This window comes from Arctopsyche grandis, chromosome 10 (genome assembly GCF_051622035.1).
Source record: "Arctopsyche grandis isolate Sample6627 chromosome 10, ASM5162203v2, whole genome shotgun sequence".
NCBI lineage: Eukaryota > Metazoa > Arthropoda > Insecta > Trichoptera > Hydropsychidae > Arctopsyche > Arctopsyche grandis.
Window position 1 is genome coordinate 17,582,430 of NC_135364.1, and position 13,032 is coordinate 17,595,461.

A 13,032-nucleotide genomic window follows, 5' to 3' on the forward strand; every position below is an offset into this window, starting at 1 on the left:
GGACTGACCTCGATCCTTAAAAAGTGTCACTTTTTATATCCGCCTCTTGATTTTCACGGCCGTTGGACACTTCGAAATGCAGCAGCAGCAGCATCGGCTGCAGAGTCTCGTAGCGTGGTGGCCGGAAGCCGGAAGTCACGTGATGTATGGCATCCGACCGGAAGCTGGAGCGGCACATCCGGCCACTGTGCGACAACCGAACGCATAAATCAACACATTTTTCCCTTTTTGAGAATCTCGCGTGTGTGATTTCTCTCGCGTGAACGTGTCGCCTACACGAAAACACACAGGGGCGATTCTTTCCCTTGATTTATATTTATGTACGGTCACTTCTCTCCATAAACCGACCGTTCCCTCTATACTTTAGGTTTAGGTTTTTGAGGCTTTAATTCGGCAGTGTGTACTTTTTCCCTTAGAGGGGGTTAATTTGTCTCAAAGAGATTCGTATCGCTACGTATTCCGAGTCGATTCAATTAAAACCAATGGCAAAGGCAGCGAGATAACAGTCGATAAAAGGAGTGAACGGTGTCCTTTATTTTTATCCAGTAGTTCCCGTATAAAGGATGGGCTTTATCTGTTACTTAATACGTACATATATAGACGTTGAACTTTTTTCTGTATCCTGTATGTCGGGGTAGCGAGATTTAATTGCTGCGATAGTTCCGTTGGACTAATTTACATTCCTTATCTGTGGCGGCCATTGTCGTTGCTCGACGCCATTTTGTCGGCTATCTAGTGTTGCCGACGATACAATTAAACGTTCTGCTTCTTAAACTTACTGTTTCTGGTTTCTTTTATGACAATTTTATTTGTAATTACGTGTAATTTACGCATCAATATACACAGAGTTCTATTTTATTAAAACAATTAAAATAATTTCAAATATGATGGTTAATATCGTATTGAATTACAGATAAATTATTTGCCTATCTATGTATATATATATATTTGAACATGAGTCGTTATATTTGAACGTGGTCGAAGTCCAATTTTCAGTTCCCAAAACAATATTTCTGTTTAATGACATAATTCACAAATTGTTATCACTTATTTTAAATGTCGCTTTTTGAACACGTATTATTTATTTATTTGAGTTGTAGCATTACAGGAATCCCTAATGCGCCACAATGGTCGAAAATATAACAGAGAAGACAAAAAAAAAATACAGACGAAACTACATTTCTGTATGTAGAGTGTAAAAACATATATGCAAATAGACTAAAATCACTAGCGGCAATAGCCCCGATAGTGGTTCATGTATCAATTCCTTTCCAAAATTTATTTATTTATTTAACTTTAAGTTTGGACCATGTGGAATAACAGGAGTCCCTAATGCACCAAAATGGATGAAAAAATACAAAGAGATGAGAAAAATAAAAATATATATGTACATACGTATATACACAGAAAAAAATACATTTATACACAATCAAAAAAAAAAACTAAATAATTATTTTAATTCGATACGTTCAGAATCTTAGAAAAGCAGAATAAATGTATTACAGGTCACCAGTATTTTTAAATATTTTTAAACGCAAAACATTAAACATATTTAATATTTTGAGAAATTTTTCTCGAAATTAAGAAAATTGGACTTTCAAATATGACGGCTCGTATATGTACATATATATCTATATTACATACTTCAGTTACTTTGAATTATATTTTTCTATTTATATTTCAGACATGGCTCCTGAACTTCAATACACATTCATAGAACAAGCACTAAGAGGTGGTCCACCAGTGTCTTTACGATGCTCTGCTGCCGGTGCTCCACCACCTCATTTTCATTGGTTGTTAGACGGACAACCTTTGAATGAAATTGCATCATCGCACAGGTAAAACCTTAATATTTTACTTGCAGAATAAATAATATGAATCAGAATTATCGCGATACATCCATTTCAGATTTACTACAGGACAAAGCACATTGAAAAGTGGAGACGTTGTTGCACATTTAAACATTTCATCGGTTAGAACCGAAGATGGTGGACTGTATACTTGTGTGGCTACAAATTCTCTAGGAGAAACGAGTCATACAGCTAGACTGAATATTTACGGTAAATAAAATATAAATTACAAATTTAAAATACACTGTATATGTATGTGTACTTTGCGAGAACAACGAGGAGCAGAGATAAAAATATTATATTATACTTGAACTTTGTTATCAGATTCAAAGTATGGAAATAGGGTTATCTTACAAAAGTTTCTTAAAGAACTTGTACATAAACATGCAAATGTTCATTGATATATTTTTTGTGTATATAAGTTCGAATACAAAAGCTTATATAATATAATTTTTGTATCAGGATCACCTTCAATACGAGCAATCGGACAAATTCGTGTCGTCGCAGGATCCAATACAACACTTCACTGCCCTTATTCGGGATATCCTATTAGGTTTGTAATATATGTACATACATACATATATATGTAGTATATAATATTTTATTTTTGAATTATTAATGAGTTCCGTTTTCATTTCAGTTCAGTAAGGTGGCTTAAACGGGGTCAGGAGGTAACTTCGAGTTTAAGATTAGATACAGGGTCTTTTGGAGATTTACATGTAACACGTGTAGATCCGGTGTCTGATGCTGGGGGATATACGTGCATTGTGACAGCTCCAACAGGAGAAACTGTCAAAAGAGATTTGCAAGTTGTTGTTAAAAGTACGTACAAATGATATATGATACGCATATAACGTGGGCTAAAATAAATTATCTATGTTGATTATAACGTAATAAATAAAATCTCAAACATTCATTAAAATCTAATAATTCAAATTGATAACATACGTATGTTATATGCAAATAATGTCATATATTTTGAATTAATATTATTTTGGTCTATCAAGATTCTCTATATGAAATTGAATGTACAAAACACTGTGAATTACTTATTATTTTTCAAAAACAAATTACAGATCCTCCAAAACTAGTGCCTTTTTCGTTTCCTCCGGATTTAGAGGAAGGTAGTTCAGTACAATTGCTATGCGGAATGACTTCAGGGGATAGACCTGTCTTTTTCTCCTGGTTAAAAGATGGACATCCTATATCAGCATCGCTTCAGGTATTTTATATTAAAATTTAATCATATAGTCAAATAAGTATAAAATTTACAGTAAAATACATTACAGATTCAAGATAAATCATTAGATGAATTTAGTTTCCTTATATTCACTGACGTATCATCAAAACACAGTGGTGATTATACTTGCGTTGCCAGTAACGTTGCTGCTAAAGTCAATTATACTGCTCAGTTGATGGTGAAAGGTTTGTATGGTCTTAAATAATAATATTATAGATTGATCAAGATATAAAATGAATATTATTTAATACTTTCAGTGTCTCCAAGATGGACATATGAACCACAAGATGTATCAACTCTTTTAGGAACTCCAATTTTAATTCATTGTGGTGCTAGAGGATTTCCAGAACCAAAAATAAACTGGTTGAAAGGACCGAGCTTAAATATGATGGGACAAGGTTTATATAAATCTTAAATTAATCAATTTATAGCAGTCATACAAATAACGATACTTAATATTACGTATCATATTTAATTTCAGGGACAAATACTCAAGACTTTAGACCACTATTAGATTTTGATAGTCGACAGATGGTGATGCCAAATGGTTCTTTAATAGTTCCAGCTGCATCGCCGTACAACGAAGGACAATATCTTTGTAAGGCTGAGAATGGAATTGGTCCTGGATTGAGTAAACTGATTTATGTCACAGTCAATGGTAGATGTTTTTCGTAATCGACAGAATAAAGTTATTTACAAATAATTAATTTGTACATTTTATTGAATTGTAGAGCCGGCTCATTTTGAGATGACCTCAAAAAACATATCGGCTCGTAGGAATGATCCTGTTACTTTGGTTTGTGAAGTATTTGGAGATAATCCTATTCAGGTTCAATGGACGCACAATATGAAAAGAATCGATTTGAATACCTATCGGTACGATTTTACAGGATAATATTAGTTTTAAAATCATTAAAAAATATGTTTTAAGGAATTACACAAAATATAATTTTTGATTTACAAAAAACGAAGTCAAAGTTTGAATTATCTTTCTAATTTTTATTCTAAATAAAAATTAAATTCATTTTATTTATAACGTGAATGATTTTAAAATTTGCGTTTATTGTAATTTTTATATACCACACAAAAGTATATGAAATATTGAAATTAGAATTAAAGTCATCATATTTTCAGAATAAGCATGTCTGAAGTTCGAACGGAATCAGGTCTAAAATCCCAACTTGCTCTGACTAGAGCTGAAAGGCGAGATTCGGGAGCATATCGATGTCAAGCCGAAAACGCCTATGGCAGGAGTGAACATATAATTTACGTGGCAGTTCAAGGTAAATTGACATTGAATAAAAATCAAATAAAATAATTGTTATAACAGGATAATTTTTCCATAGAAAGACCTGACCCACCCGTGTCTTTACAAGTCGTCGAAGTTGGCGGACGAACAGTTCAACTTTCATGGCTTCGTGGGTTCGATGGAAATTCTCCACTTCTCGGATATTTAGCTCAATATCAATTACTGGGTTCGATTAATAAAGACGATTGGATATCGGCTAAGGTTATGAATGTTTCGTTGGAGAATGTTAAAGTTTCACAGAATAGGTAATCGATATTTGGGTCCCTCATATAACTATCTATTATATTATATTTGATATAACTTTTGGGTCCACTGTGTGTGCTCTTAGATCGATTACAATACGAAGTTGTATAATTTCAGTGAAGATGTTGAGAGACATGGTGGTATAGCTGGATTGTCTGAAGCTATTGTGTGTGAAACGACAGTTTCCGGTCTACATCCGGCTACTGCTTATACCGTTAGGTTGGCTGCTTATAATGCGATTGAACATAGTTCATATTCTGAGCCTGTAGTAGTTAAAACTCAAGAGGAAGGTTTGTTATGTATATTTTATTTTAGGAATTATAATCTAGACTGTTGGAAATAATTCTGAAATAAATATATTATTAATGATATAGCTCCAATGGAAGCTCCAAGTAATATTCAAGTACAAGCAGGAGGTCAAGGAGAGTTGCATGTTAGTTGGAAGGTAAGATCTCTAAAATAACAATCTTGTGTTGAAAACTAGTGTCTCCTTAGTACTCAATACAGAATAAATCTGAAAACGATTTCTATATATTTCCAGTCTCCACCTCATGACACCTGGAATGGAGAACTACTGGGCTATTTAGTAACCTGCAGTGAAATTAATCCAAACAATCCATTTCCTACATTTAACACTAATTCAAGTAAATCAGTGACTGTCAATGGATGGTCAAATTTAGAAATAACTCTGACGGGTTTGAGAAAGTTCACACGTTATGGTGTGACAGTAAGTGCCTTTAATGGTGTATCTGCTGGACCAGCTTCCTTGCCAGTATCAGCAATAACTCAAGAAGGAGGTATTGGAACTATTAATAATTTGCAACTTTAATTTAAATCTTCAGTCAGAAATATAATTAAATATGTTTCTTAGTACCTGAAGCACCTCCGGGTAATATAGTGTGCTCTCCGCTATCATCTCAGAGTATAAAAGTTTCTTGGGAACCACCCCCTCCTTCATTACATGGTGGTGTTTTACAGGGATATAAAGTTATATATAAACCAGTAGGAAGTAAAGATGGTACATTCAATTCTATAAATTATTATTTAAACCGTTTTATTTATACAATTGGAGATTATGTAGCACACGTTATGGGTTTCAGCTGTAGTGACAGTATCCGGAGAAATTAAAAGAACATCAAGTGCTGAAACTTATCTGCACGGATTGAGAAGATACACTAATTATTCAGTACAAGTACTTGCTTACACTGCAGCTGGAGATGGTAGAAGAAGTAGTCCAATGTATTGTTTGACTGAAGAAGATTGTAAGAATTCATTAGTTTTACTATAGAGTAGTTTATTACTGACTGGTCAAATATGAGATATTTTGAATTTCTATATGAATAATACATAATTTTTTAATATTTGAAAATAATTTTAGTACCAGGCCCTCCTTCAAACATAAAAGCCTTTGCATCATCGGAAGAATCGGTACTTATAAGTTGGCTACCACCGACACTCAAAAATGGTAGAATATTACATTATACTATTTACTGGAGGGAAGTAGGAAGGTATGAATAAAAATATATAATAGTATTGTTTTACAACCAAATGTATACATAAAGTGACTTTTAAATACGTAATGGCTAATTTAGAGTTGGAAAGCAGTCGACAATGACCGTAACCACTGATAGTGCAAGAGCAGCAGCTGGAGATGGAGGAATAGACGGCCCTGGAGGATGTTTGGTAGCTGAAGTTCGGGGACTGGTTGAACTTAGATTTTATGAATTTTGGGTTTCGGCTTCGACAGGTCCTGGCGAAGGAGAACCGACTGGAATAGTAGCTCAAGGAACTAGTGTTAAAGGTACATGTAAGAAAATTTCGAGAGGGTACTCTAAGCGTAATCATGTAAAGTATTATATTGTGATGGAATTAAATCTTTCAGTTCCAGCACGCATAGCTTCATTCAGCCAAAGCATTCAACTACCATTAAGAGCAGCAGCTACATTGTCTTGTTTGGCAGTTGGAAATCCTATACCAAGAACAAGATGGATGCATCGTGGACGACCTGTGACTCATAGTCCACATTATCAAGTCACACAGAAGGGACATTTAGAAATTCATAGTAAGATATTATTTAACTAGTATTGATTTTGAAAATCTGCTTAGAACACATTCTGAGATAGGGTGACTAAACGTCCATAGGGAGTCCTTGGAAATATGGTCACTCTATTCTGAGAGCAAGTTTTGAGTCAGCAGAATTTAAAAATTTACATATCTCCTCTTTCACACGGCCTCAAAATGAATTATTCTGATATCATGTTTTTAAATATTGACGCTATCTTTATAACTGTGTGAATTCTAGATTGATTTGATATGGTTTTATTTATATGAGGCTTCTTAAAAATATGATAAATTTGTATTATATTATATAAAGCGTAGCGTTTGCCATTTCAAGGAAAAGTTTTTTTACACATATGAATATATGAAAAAGAAATGTGTTCAAAAAATGAATAATAAGGACTCAGAAATAAAAGTAACAATTCAATAATTCCAGGTATGGATTCAAGTCTTTCTGGAAATTACACATGTAGTGCAAAAAACATTTTGGGTGAAGATAGTGTGACTTATGGAATATCAGCTTTACTACCACCCAGCTCTCCACAATTACGTCTCCAACATGCTGCGACTACTTCATTGAAAGTTCACTGGCAAACACCTCCAGATGGTGGTTCACAAATACAAAGTATGTAAATACGTTTCAAAGCAAGACTCCATATAAATCATACAATTGAGGTGAAATTGGTGTTTTGTGTGTTTTTAAGGCTACACTTTGCATTATGCAAGAGAAGGGCAAGCTTGGCAAGCAGTAACAGTTTCAGGTGAACTTCAGTCATACTCTCTGGATAGCTTAGCTTGTGGATCTTCGTATTTATTATATTTAGAAGCTCAAAACTCGGTTGATAAAGGACCTCCGAGTCAAAGGATTAGAGCGACCACTAAGGGAGGAGGTAATATTTTTGAAAGATTTATCTTTAAACTTTTTCGAGTGTTGTGCCCAACAAGTTTTTATTTTACAGTTTCTAAAGTACCAAATGAAAAAGACTTGATATCGACCAATAGTAGCTGTCTGAAGTTAAATCTTTTGACTTGGGACAATGGAGGATGTCCTATTGTAGAATTTTTAATTGAATACAGACCACTTACTGAATCTCTGTGGTCTGTGGAAAGGACAGTTTTAAAAACTGAAGGATTTGTGATAGATAATTTGAAGCCGTCCACTTGGTACTATTTAAGAGTGACAGCTATTAACAGCGCTGGATCAACAACTGGGAAGTTCTACTTTTCAACTTTGACACCTGATGGCGGTAGTTTTTATTTTTTAATTAATGGTCAACAGTTTTTTTTTTTATACTAATAAAGGTCCAATTTTAGGTCGAATAGCATCTCCAGCCGTTTTTCCACCTCACTGGGATACGGATCGTTCAAACTTTGACGTGTTTGGACGATTGAGTGCTGTTTTTGCTGGCTTGGCACTCTTGGCACTATTAGCATTAGCTTTATTGGTCTTTATAGTCTTAAGAAATAAGCGGTATGTTACATGACTAAACCCTTAAAATAAATCTACTGATAAGTTGTCTTAATTTGCATTACTTTGACAGATCTTCATTTATGAGTTGTCCTTTCAAAGGATATAGCAGAGGTGACATATCAGAAGATGAGAAATCAGTAGAGAATCAAGACAATAGAAGGAATTGCCAACAAGTTTACTCATCGTCTCCAATCAAGCATTCCAATGGAAAAAGTGAAGCCCCAGCTGGTACCATTATATTTAATCAATTTTAATCTATTTAAAAGTTGACTGATAAATTTAAGAATGAGCTACTATCCAAGCATATATGTACATATGTACCCTAAATATGAGAAAGCGTTCTAAAATTCACCAGTCAGCTTTGTACTGCCTATTATGAAGAATTTTCATTCAAAGCATATATTGTTTGATTTCAGAAATGTATGAAATAAGTCCGTATGCCACCTTCAGTATGAACAGTGCTCCAGGAGGAGGTGTGGGCGGTGGAGGAGGTCGTTCAGTAACAGCATCGACTTTAGACTACACAGTTCAATTCAGAACTTTTGGGCGTTCTGATGGAGAAGCTTTGGGTCCAGCTCCGACGAGGCCGAATCTCCTCGGACATGATAGACGTAGCACGAAACATAGATCTTTCAGTAGCTCTGGTAGCTATTTTCTCATTTAAATATATATGTTTAATATTTTAAAAGCTAAAATTGCTTATTTGCACACCATATTTATGTACACATGTGATTTCAGATGAATATACATTATCAAAAGCAATGACAATGGCAGCTGGCGCTTCTGGAAGTAAAACTCCAAATTCTCGTTGCCGAGCTTCTCGTCATGGAGCTGCTTCAGTACCGGCTGACTCCGAATCCGACTCCAGTGGTAGTCCTTGTACAGAATGCAATTCGAATCCTTCGTATAGAGTACCAATAAACACGCCGAAAGGTATGATCTATCGTCCGGATGGCAAACTTTTACAGAATTTGGTTTTGGTTTTTGATGTTTTGCGTTTTGTTCGTAGATATGTTTCGGCCTGTGGTAGACTCCAGTGCAGAATCACAGTCCGAGATGTCACCGGGTGCTATGGCTGTGAGTGCTTCGAGGAGAACTCCACGACGTTCTGCGTATAATACTGGCGGCAGGTAGCTAGGTAGAACCCTTCTCCCAAATTTATCCAATATTTATTACCTATATCTTCCATTAATCCATTTTCAGTAGCGTGTTCTGTGCTTTAGTGTTTTCTGAAACATTTCAATTTTTAAATTACATAAATCAATGGTATACATATATATTTATTAAATATTCATTTTTGTACAATTAAAAAACAATACAACACTTTCATAAAATTATTCTGCTATTCAAAATGGTTCAAATGTTTTCTATTTAGCAAAATCCTTAACCAATATTTATATAAGTAATTTTATAAAATTCCAATAGATGTCAGTAAATCAATTTAATTTCAATGTTTTTTTAATTACATACATACATATTATGTAGTAGTTTTCAGTATTAAATTAAATGTTGCAATTTCAAATTGATAAATTCACTGGCAACACAGACCAACCAAATCGTAATAAATGCGATCAGACGGTAGTTTCAATTATGATCGAAACTTTCAAATGGTCCAAACACTAAATAAATAAATATAATTGGTTAAAAATAAAACAATGAGCAATTAAATTTATTTATTATTACAAATTTAATTGAATGCATTTATATGACATTATTAACCAGATATTTATTTACGATTCCATCTTGAACAGCGTTTTTAGGAAAAGTAACCACATAAATACATACAGTTATCTAAGCCACGATTTTTTTTCATTTACCGATAAATACCGGTATACCGGTAGTAGGAAAAATCATTTACCGTTTACCGGTTAAAGATTGATACCAAATATTGACGATAAATTGCAATCCCTAATCACGCGGTAGACTGGATGCGGTGCATCCGCTCTAAAATCGTCAGATAAATTGAACGAAAGATTAACGGACGGCTGCTTTAAATGCAATTCTCGTCTTCTCGAATGATAGATTGCACATCAGATGACGGGTAACCTTTCGATGTGCATAGATACAATTATTAAAATGGTGATTATTAAAATTGAGTTGGATCTTTCAGGCGAGTTTAATAAGGCAAGATTCGATAAGTTCCGAACCTTGCCTTATTAAACTCGCCAGAAAGATCCAACTCAATTTTAATAATTGCATCTGTGCACATCGAAAGGTTACTCGTCATCTGATGTGTAATCTATCATTCGAGAAAACGAGAATTACGTTTAAAGCTACCGTTCGTTTATCTGGCGATTTTAGAGCGGATGCACCAAACCCGGTAGGCTACAATATATGTGTACAAATTTAAGTGCTTATAAATTGAAAACCGTAGACTTGCGTACCGGATAAAAAAACAACACTCAACTTTACATAGTAGGAGTATAAATAAAATAAAGTTTAAATAAAAAGGTACTGGACGAGTTAATGAATTTTCCATACATATTATCGACATAGAATCAAATTGAAAACATTTTATGAACTTGCATCAAAGTGAAATTTCAATACGAAACATGATAGTTTAATTTTAAAATTTTATAAAAATGCTTTGGAATTTAGTCGAATGTCGTAATCATACACATTGAAGTTAACAGCACCTGTCAAGTTGGAAATTTAAAATTTCCAATAGCGTGGAAATAGTATGCGGTCTATCGGAACGCTTTAAAAATCTGAAAGGGCATGTTAACATCGTCGAGGTCGATGTAACACTCACAAAGATATCCGCACTGTACTCTATGGTCGTTGAGGGTTACGGTCTCGTCGTTATACGTGCGTAATCTGGCTCAAATGACCCACGGCGAAGCCTGTCAACTCGTTTATGAATTTATTCGGGTTCGGCAAATAAAATATTCGTGAAAACGTCTTCCGCAAAAACATAAACCGGAAACGGGTATTTTATCCACCCCTTATCGTGTATGCACGGGCCGAGGGGCTTGTATTATATTTTTGCGTTAATGGGAATCGAAATGGATCGAAAGTTCGCGATGCCATATACGTCTAGTTTAAGGGTATAATAAAGATAGTTTATGTCGATTTAACGGTTCGGGTTTCGCGAGTCGCGGTATTCGCCGTTCGCGTTTTTCTCGCGAGATTGGATTGCCGTTCCCTTTGAGGGTGTTCGTCGTTTGACGATCCGTCGTAAATTTATACGTCGCCTTTCAGACTTTTTGCGACGGACGTTTCGTATTTTTTCAGCACTTTTTACGTGTTTAAAAAAGAAAGAAAAACAGCAGCGGCGACTTAGCGTAACCAATTTCCGCTCCAAACGTTAGCCGCCGCATCAAAAAACCTATTTCTAACTTGGAAGTTGATTTTATACATTTGTATGTTTGGTCCGTAATTGGATGTGGCGTAAAAGCAATCTTAAAATATAGACCACAAAATATTTTTATGTAAATATCTACATATGTGGAACATTATTTAAATATTATGCTCAATATCATTATTATGATTCTGTAAAAATTAAAAGTAACTTATGTATGTATTTTAAAGTTGAAACTTTTAGGTTTATCTCTATTTCTAGTATATACCAGTAATTTCTAGAATATGGTATTCGAGAATGATTTTCAGAAGATATATAGCATTTTAATCTAAAATATAGAAATGTCTTTAATTGAAAAACGAACTGAGCTGGTTAAGCTTACGTTTAATATTTGTATTCCTTGTTATGGATTTTATTTTAATTACATTATACACATCCGAACTTATCTAAATTGGATGTATATCTTAACTTATGTTTATCCAAATATTTAGATAATCACATAATTAGGCATAACTAGAAGATATAGGAAACGGAAAACTTGGATGAGAAGTATGACAAGGGTAGTTGATATAATGGAGAGGATAATGAGATTGAAATGGCAATAGGTGGGTCACGTAGCTATAAAAACAGACGAAAGGTAGACTAAAGAATTGCTGGAATGGTACCTGAGAGATTGTAAATGGGTGAAAGAAAGGTCACAAAGAAGATGGGTGGATTAAAGTAGAAAACATTTTTCTCTAAATAAAAGCATATTCGATCAATGAGTTTTACCAGTGATGACGTATGGATGTTAAACTTGGACATTGAATGCTGAGATGCTACACAAAGTACAATGCACTAAAAAAATAATGGAATGCTGTATACTTGCCATAAAGAGGAGAGATAGGAAGCGGAATACGTGGGTGAGAAGTATGACAAAGGTAGTTGATATAGTGGGAATAGTGAAGATATTAAAATGGCAATGGACAGGTCAAGTGGCTGGACGATAGTATGGATGAAACGTAGATTTAAAAAGTACTGGAATGGTACCCAAGAGAATGTAAAAGAGTGAATGAAGATGGTAGGATGAAATTCAAAAAATGGGTGGAGACGAATGGACACGTGTGGGGCGGGGCGGCTTTCATTTAGTTATGATGGTGAATGGCTCTAAATGATGATTATGATGATTGGAATATAAATGAACACTATCAAACAATCATTCCTTTCAATTTTGTATTAATTGAATTGTATATACATTTGCAGCTGGGTAGATTTAGGTTATGAAACTACTGAATACCATAAACTGGCAGCAATAATTATACTGTAATAGCTGAACCCTGCATGTGTTGCAATGCCACAATAACGCATGCAGTTCCTGTTCCCGTTCCCATTCCCGTTTTTCCCGTTCCCGAGTTAGCGTCGTGGTAATCTGATTTATCCAGCGTTTTGGCTCGTGCTTAAAAAATGTTTCAGTTTCAAATTAATACCTAATAATCAAATAAAATTACAGTAATGATAATTTGTCGGAAAAACGCAGGCCTGTGAAGGATAAAATTTTGTGCATTAATATCGTCAATAGGA

The 13,032-nt window shown here is 34.4% G+C and overlaps 1 protein-coding gene across 1 annotated transcript; it reads left to right on the top strand.

Moving 5' to 3' along the window:
- The first annotated feature begins 76 nt into the window (after positions 1-76).
- On the top strand, positions 77-12,778 carry LOC143917715 (cell adhesion molecule Dscam2-like). Its single transcript, XM_077439296.1, has 34 exons — positions 77-187; positions 419-554; positions 1,685-1,838; positions 1,909-2,060; positions 2,175-2,194; positions 2,313-2,407; positions 2,491-2,672; positions 2,927-3,072; positions 3,140-3,275; positions 3,348-3,488; positions 3,572-3,748; positions 3,822-3,966; positions 4,225-4,373; positions 4,437-4,644; positions 4,760-4,932; positions 5,017-5,087; positions 5,184-5,439; positions 5,514-5,660; positions 5,743-5,904; positions 6,021-6,150; positions 6,235-6,449; positions 6,525-6,704; positions 7,137-7,325; positions 7,405-7,590; positions 7,660-7,947; positions 8,015-8,171; positions 8,242-8,399; positions 8,588-8,815; positions 8,910-9,104; positions 9,181-9,301; positions 10,840-10,979; positions 11,980-12,032; positions 12,078-12,109; positions 12,715-12,778. Exons 1-34 carry the CDS (start codon positions 77-79, stop codon positions 12,776-12,778), a joined length of 5,097 nt encoding a protein of 1,698 aa, XP_077295422.1.
- Positions 12,779-13,032: the final 254 nt, after the last annotated feature.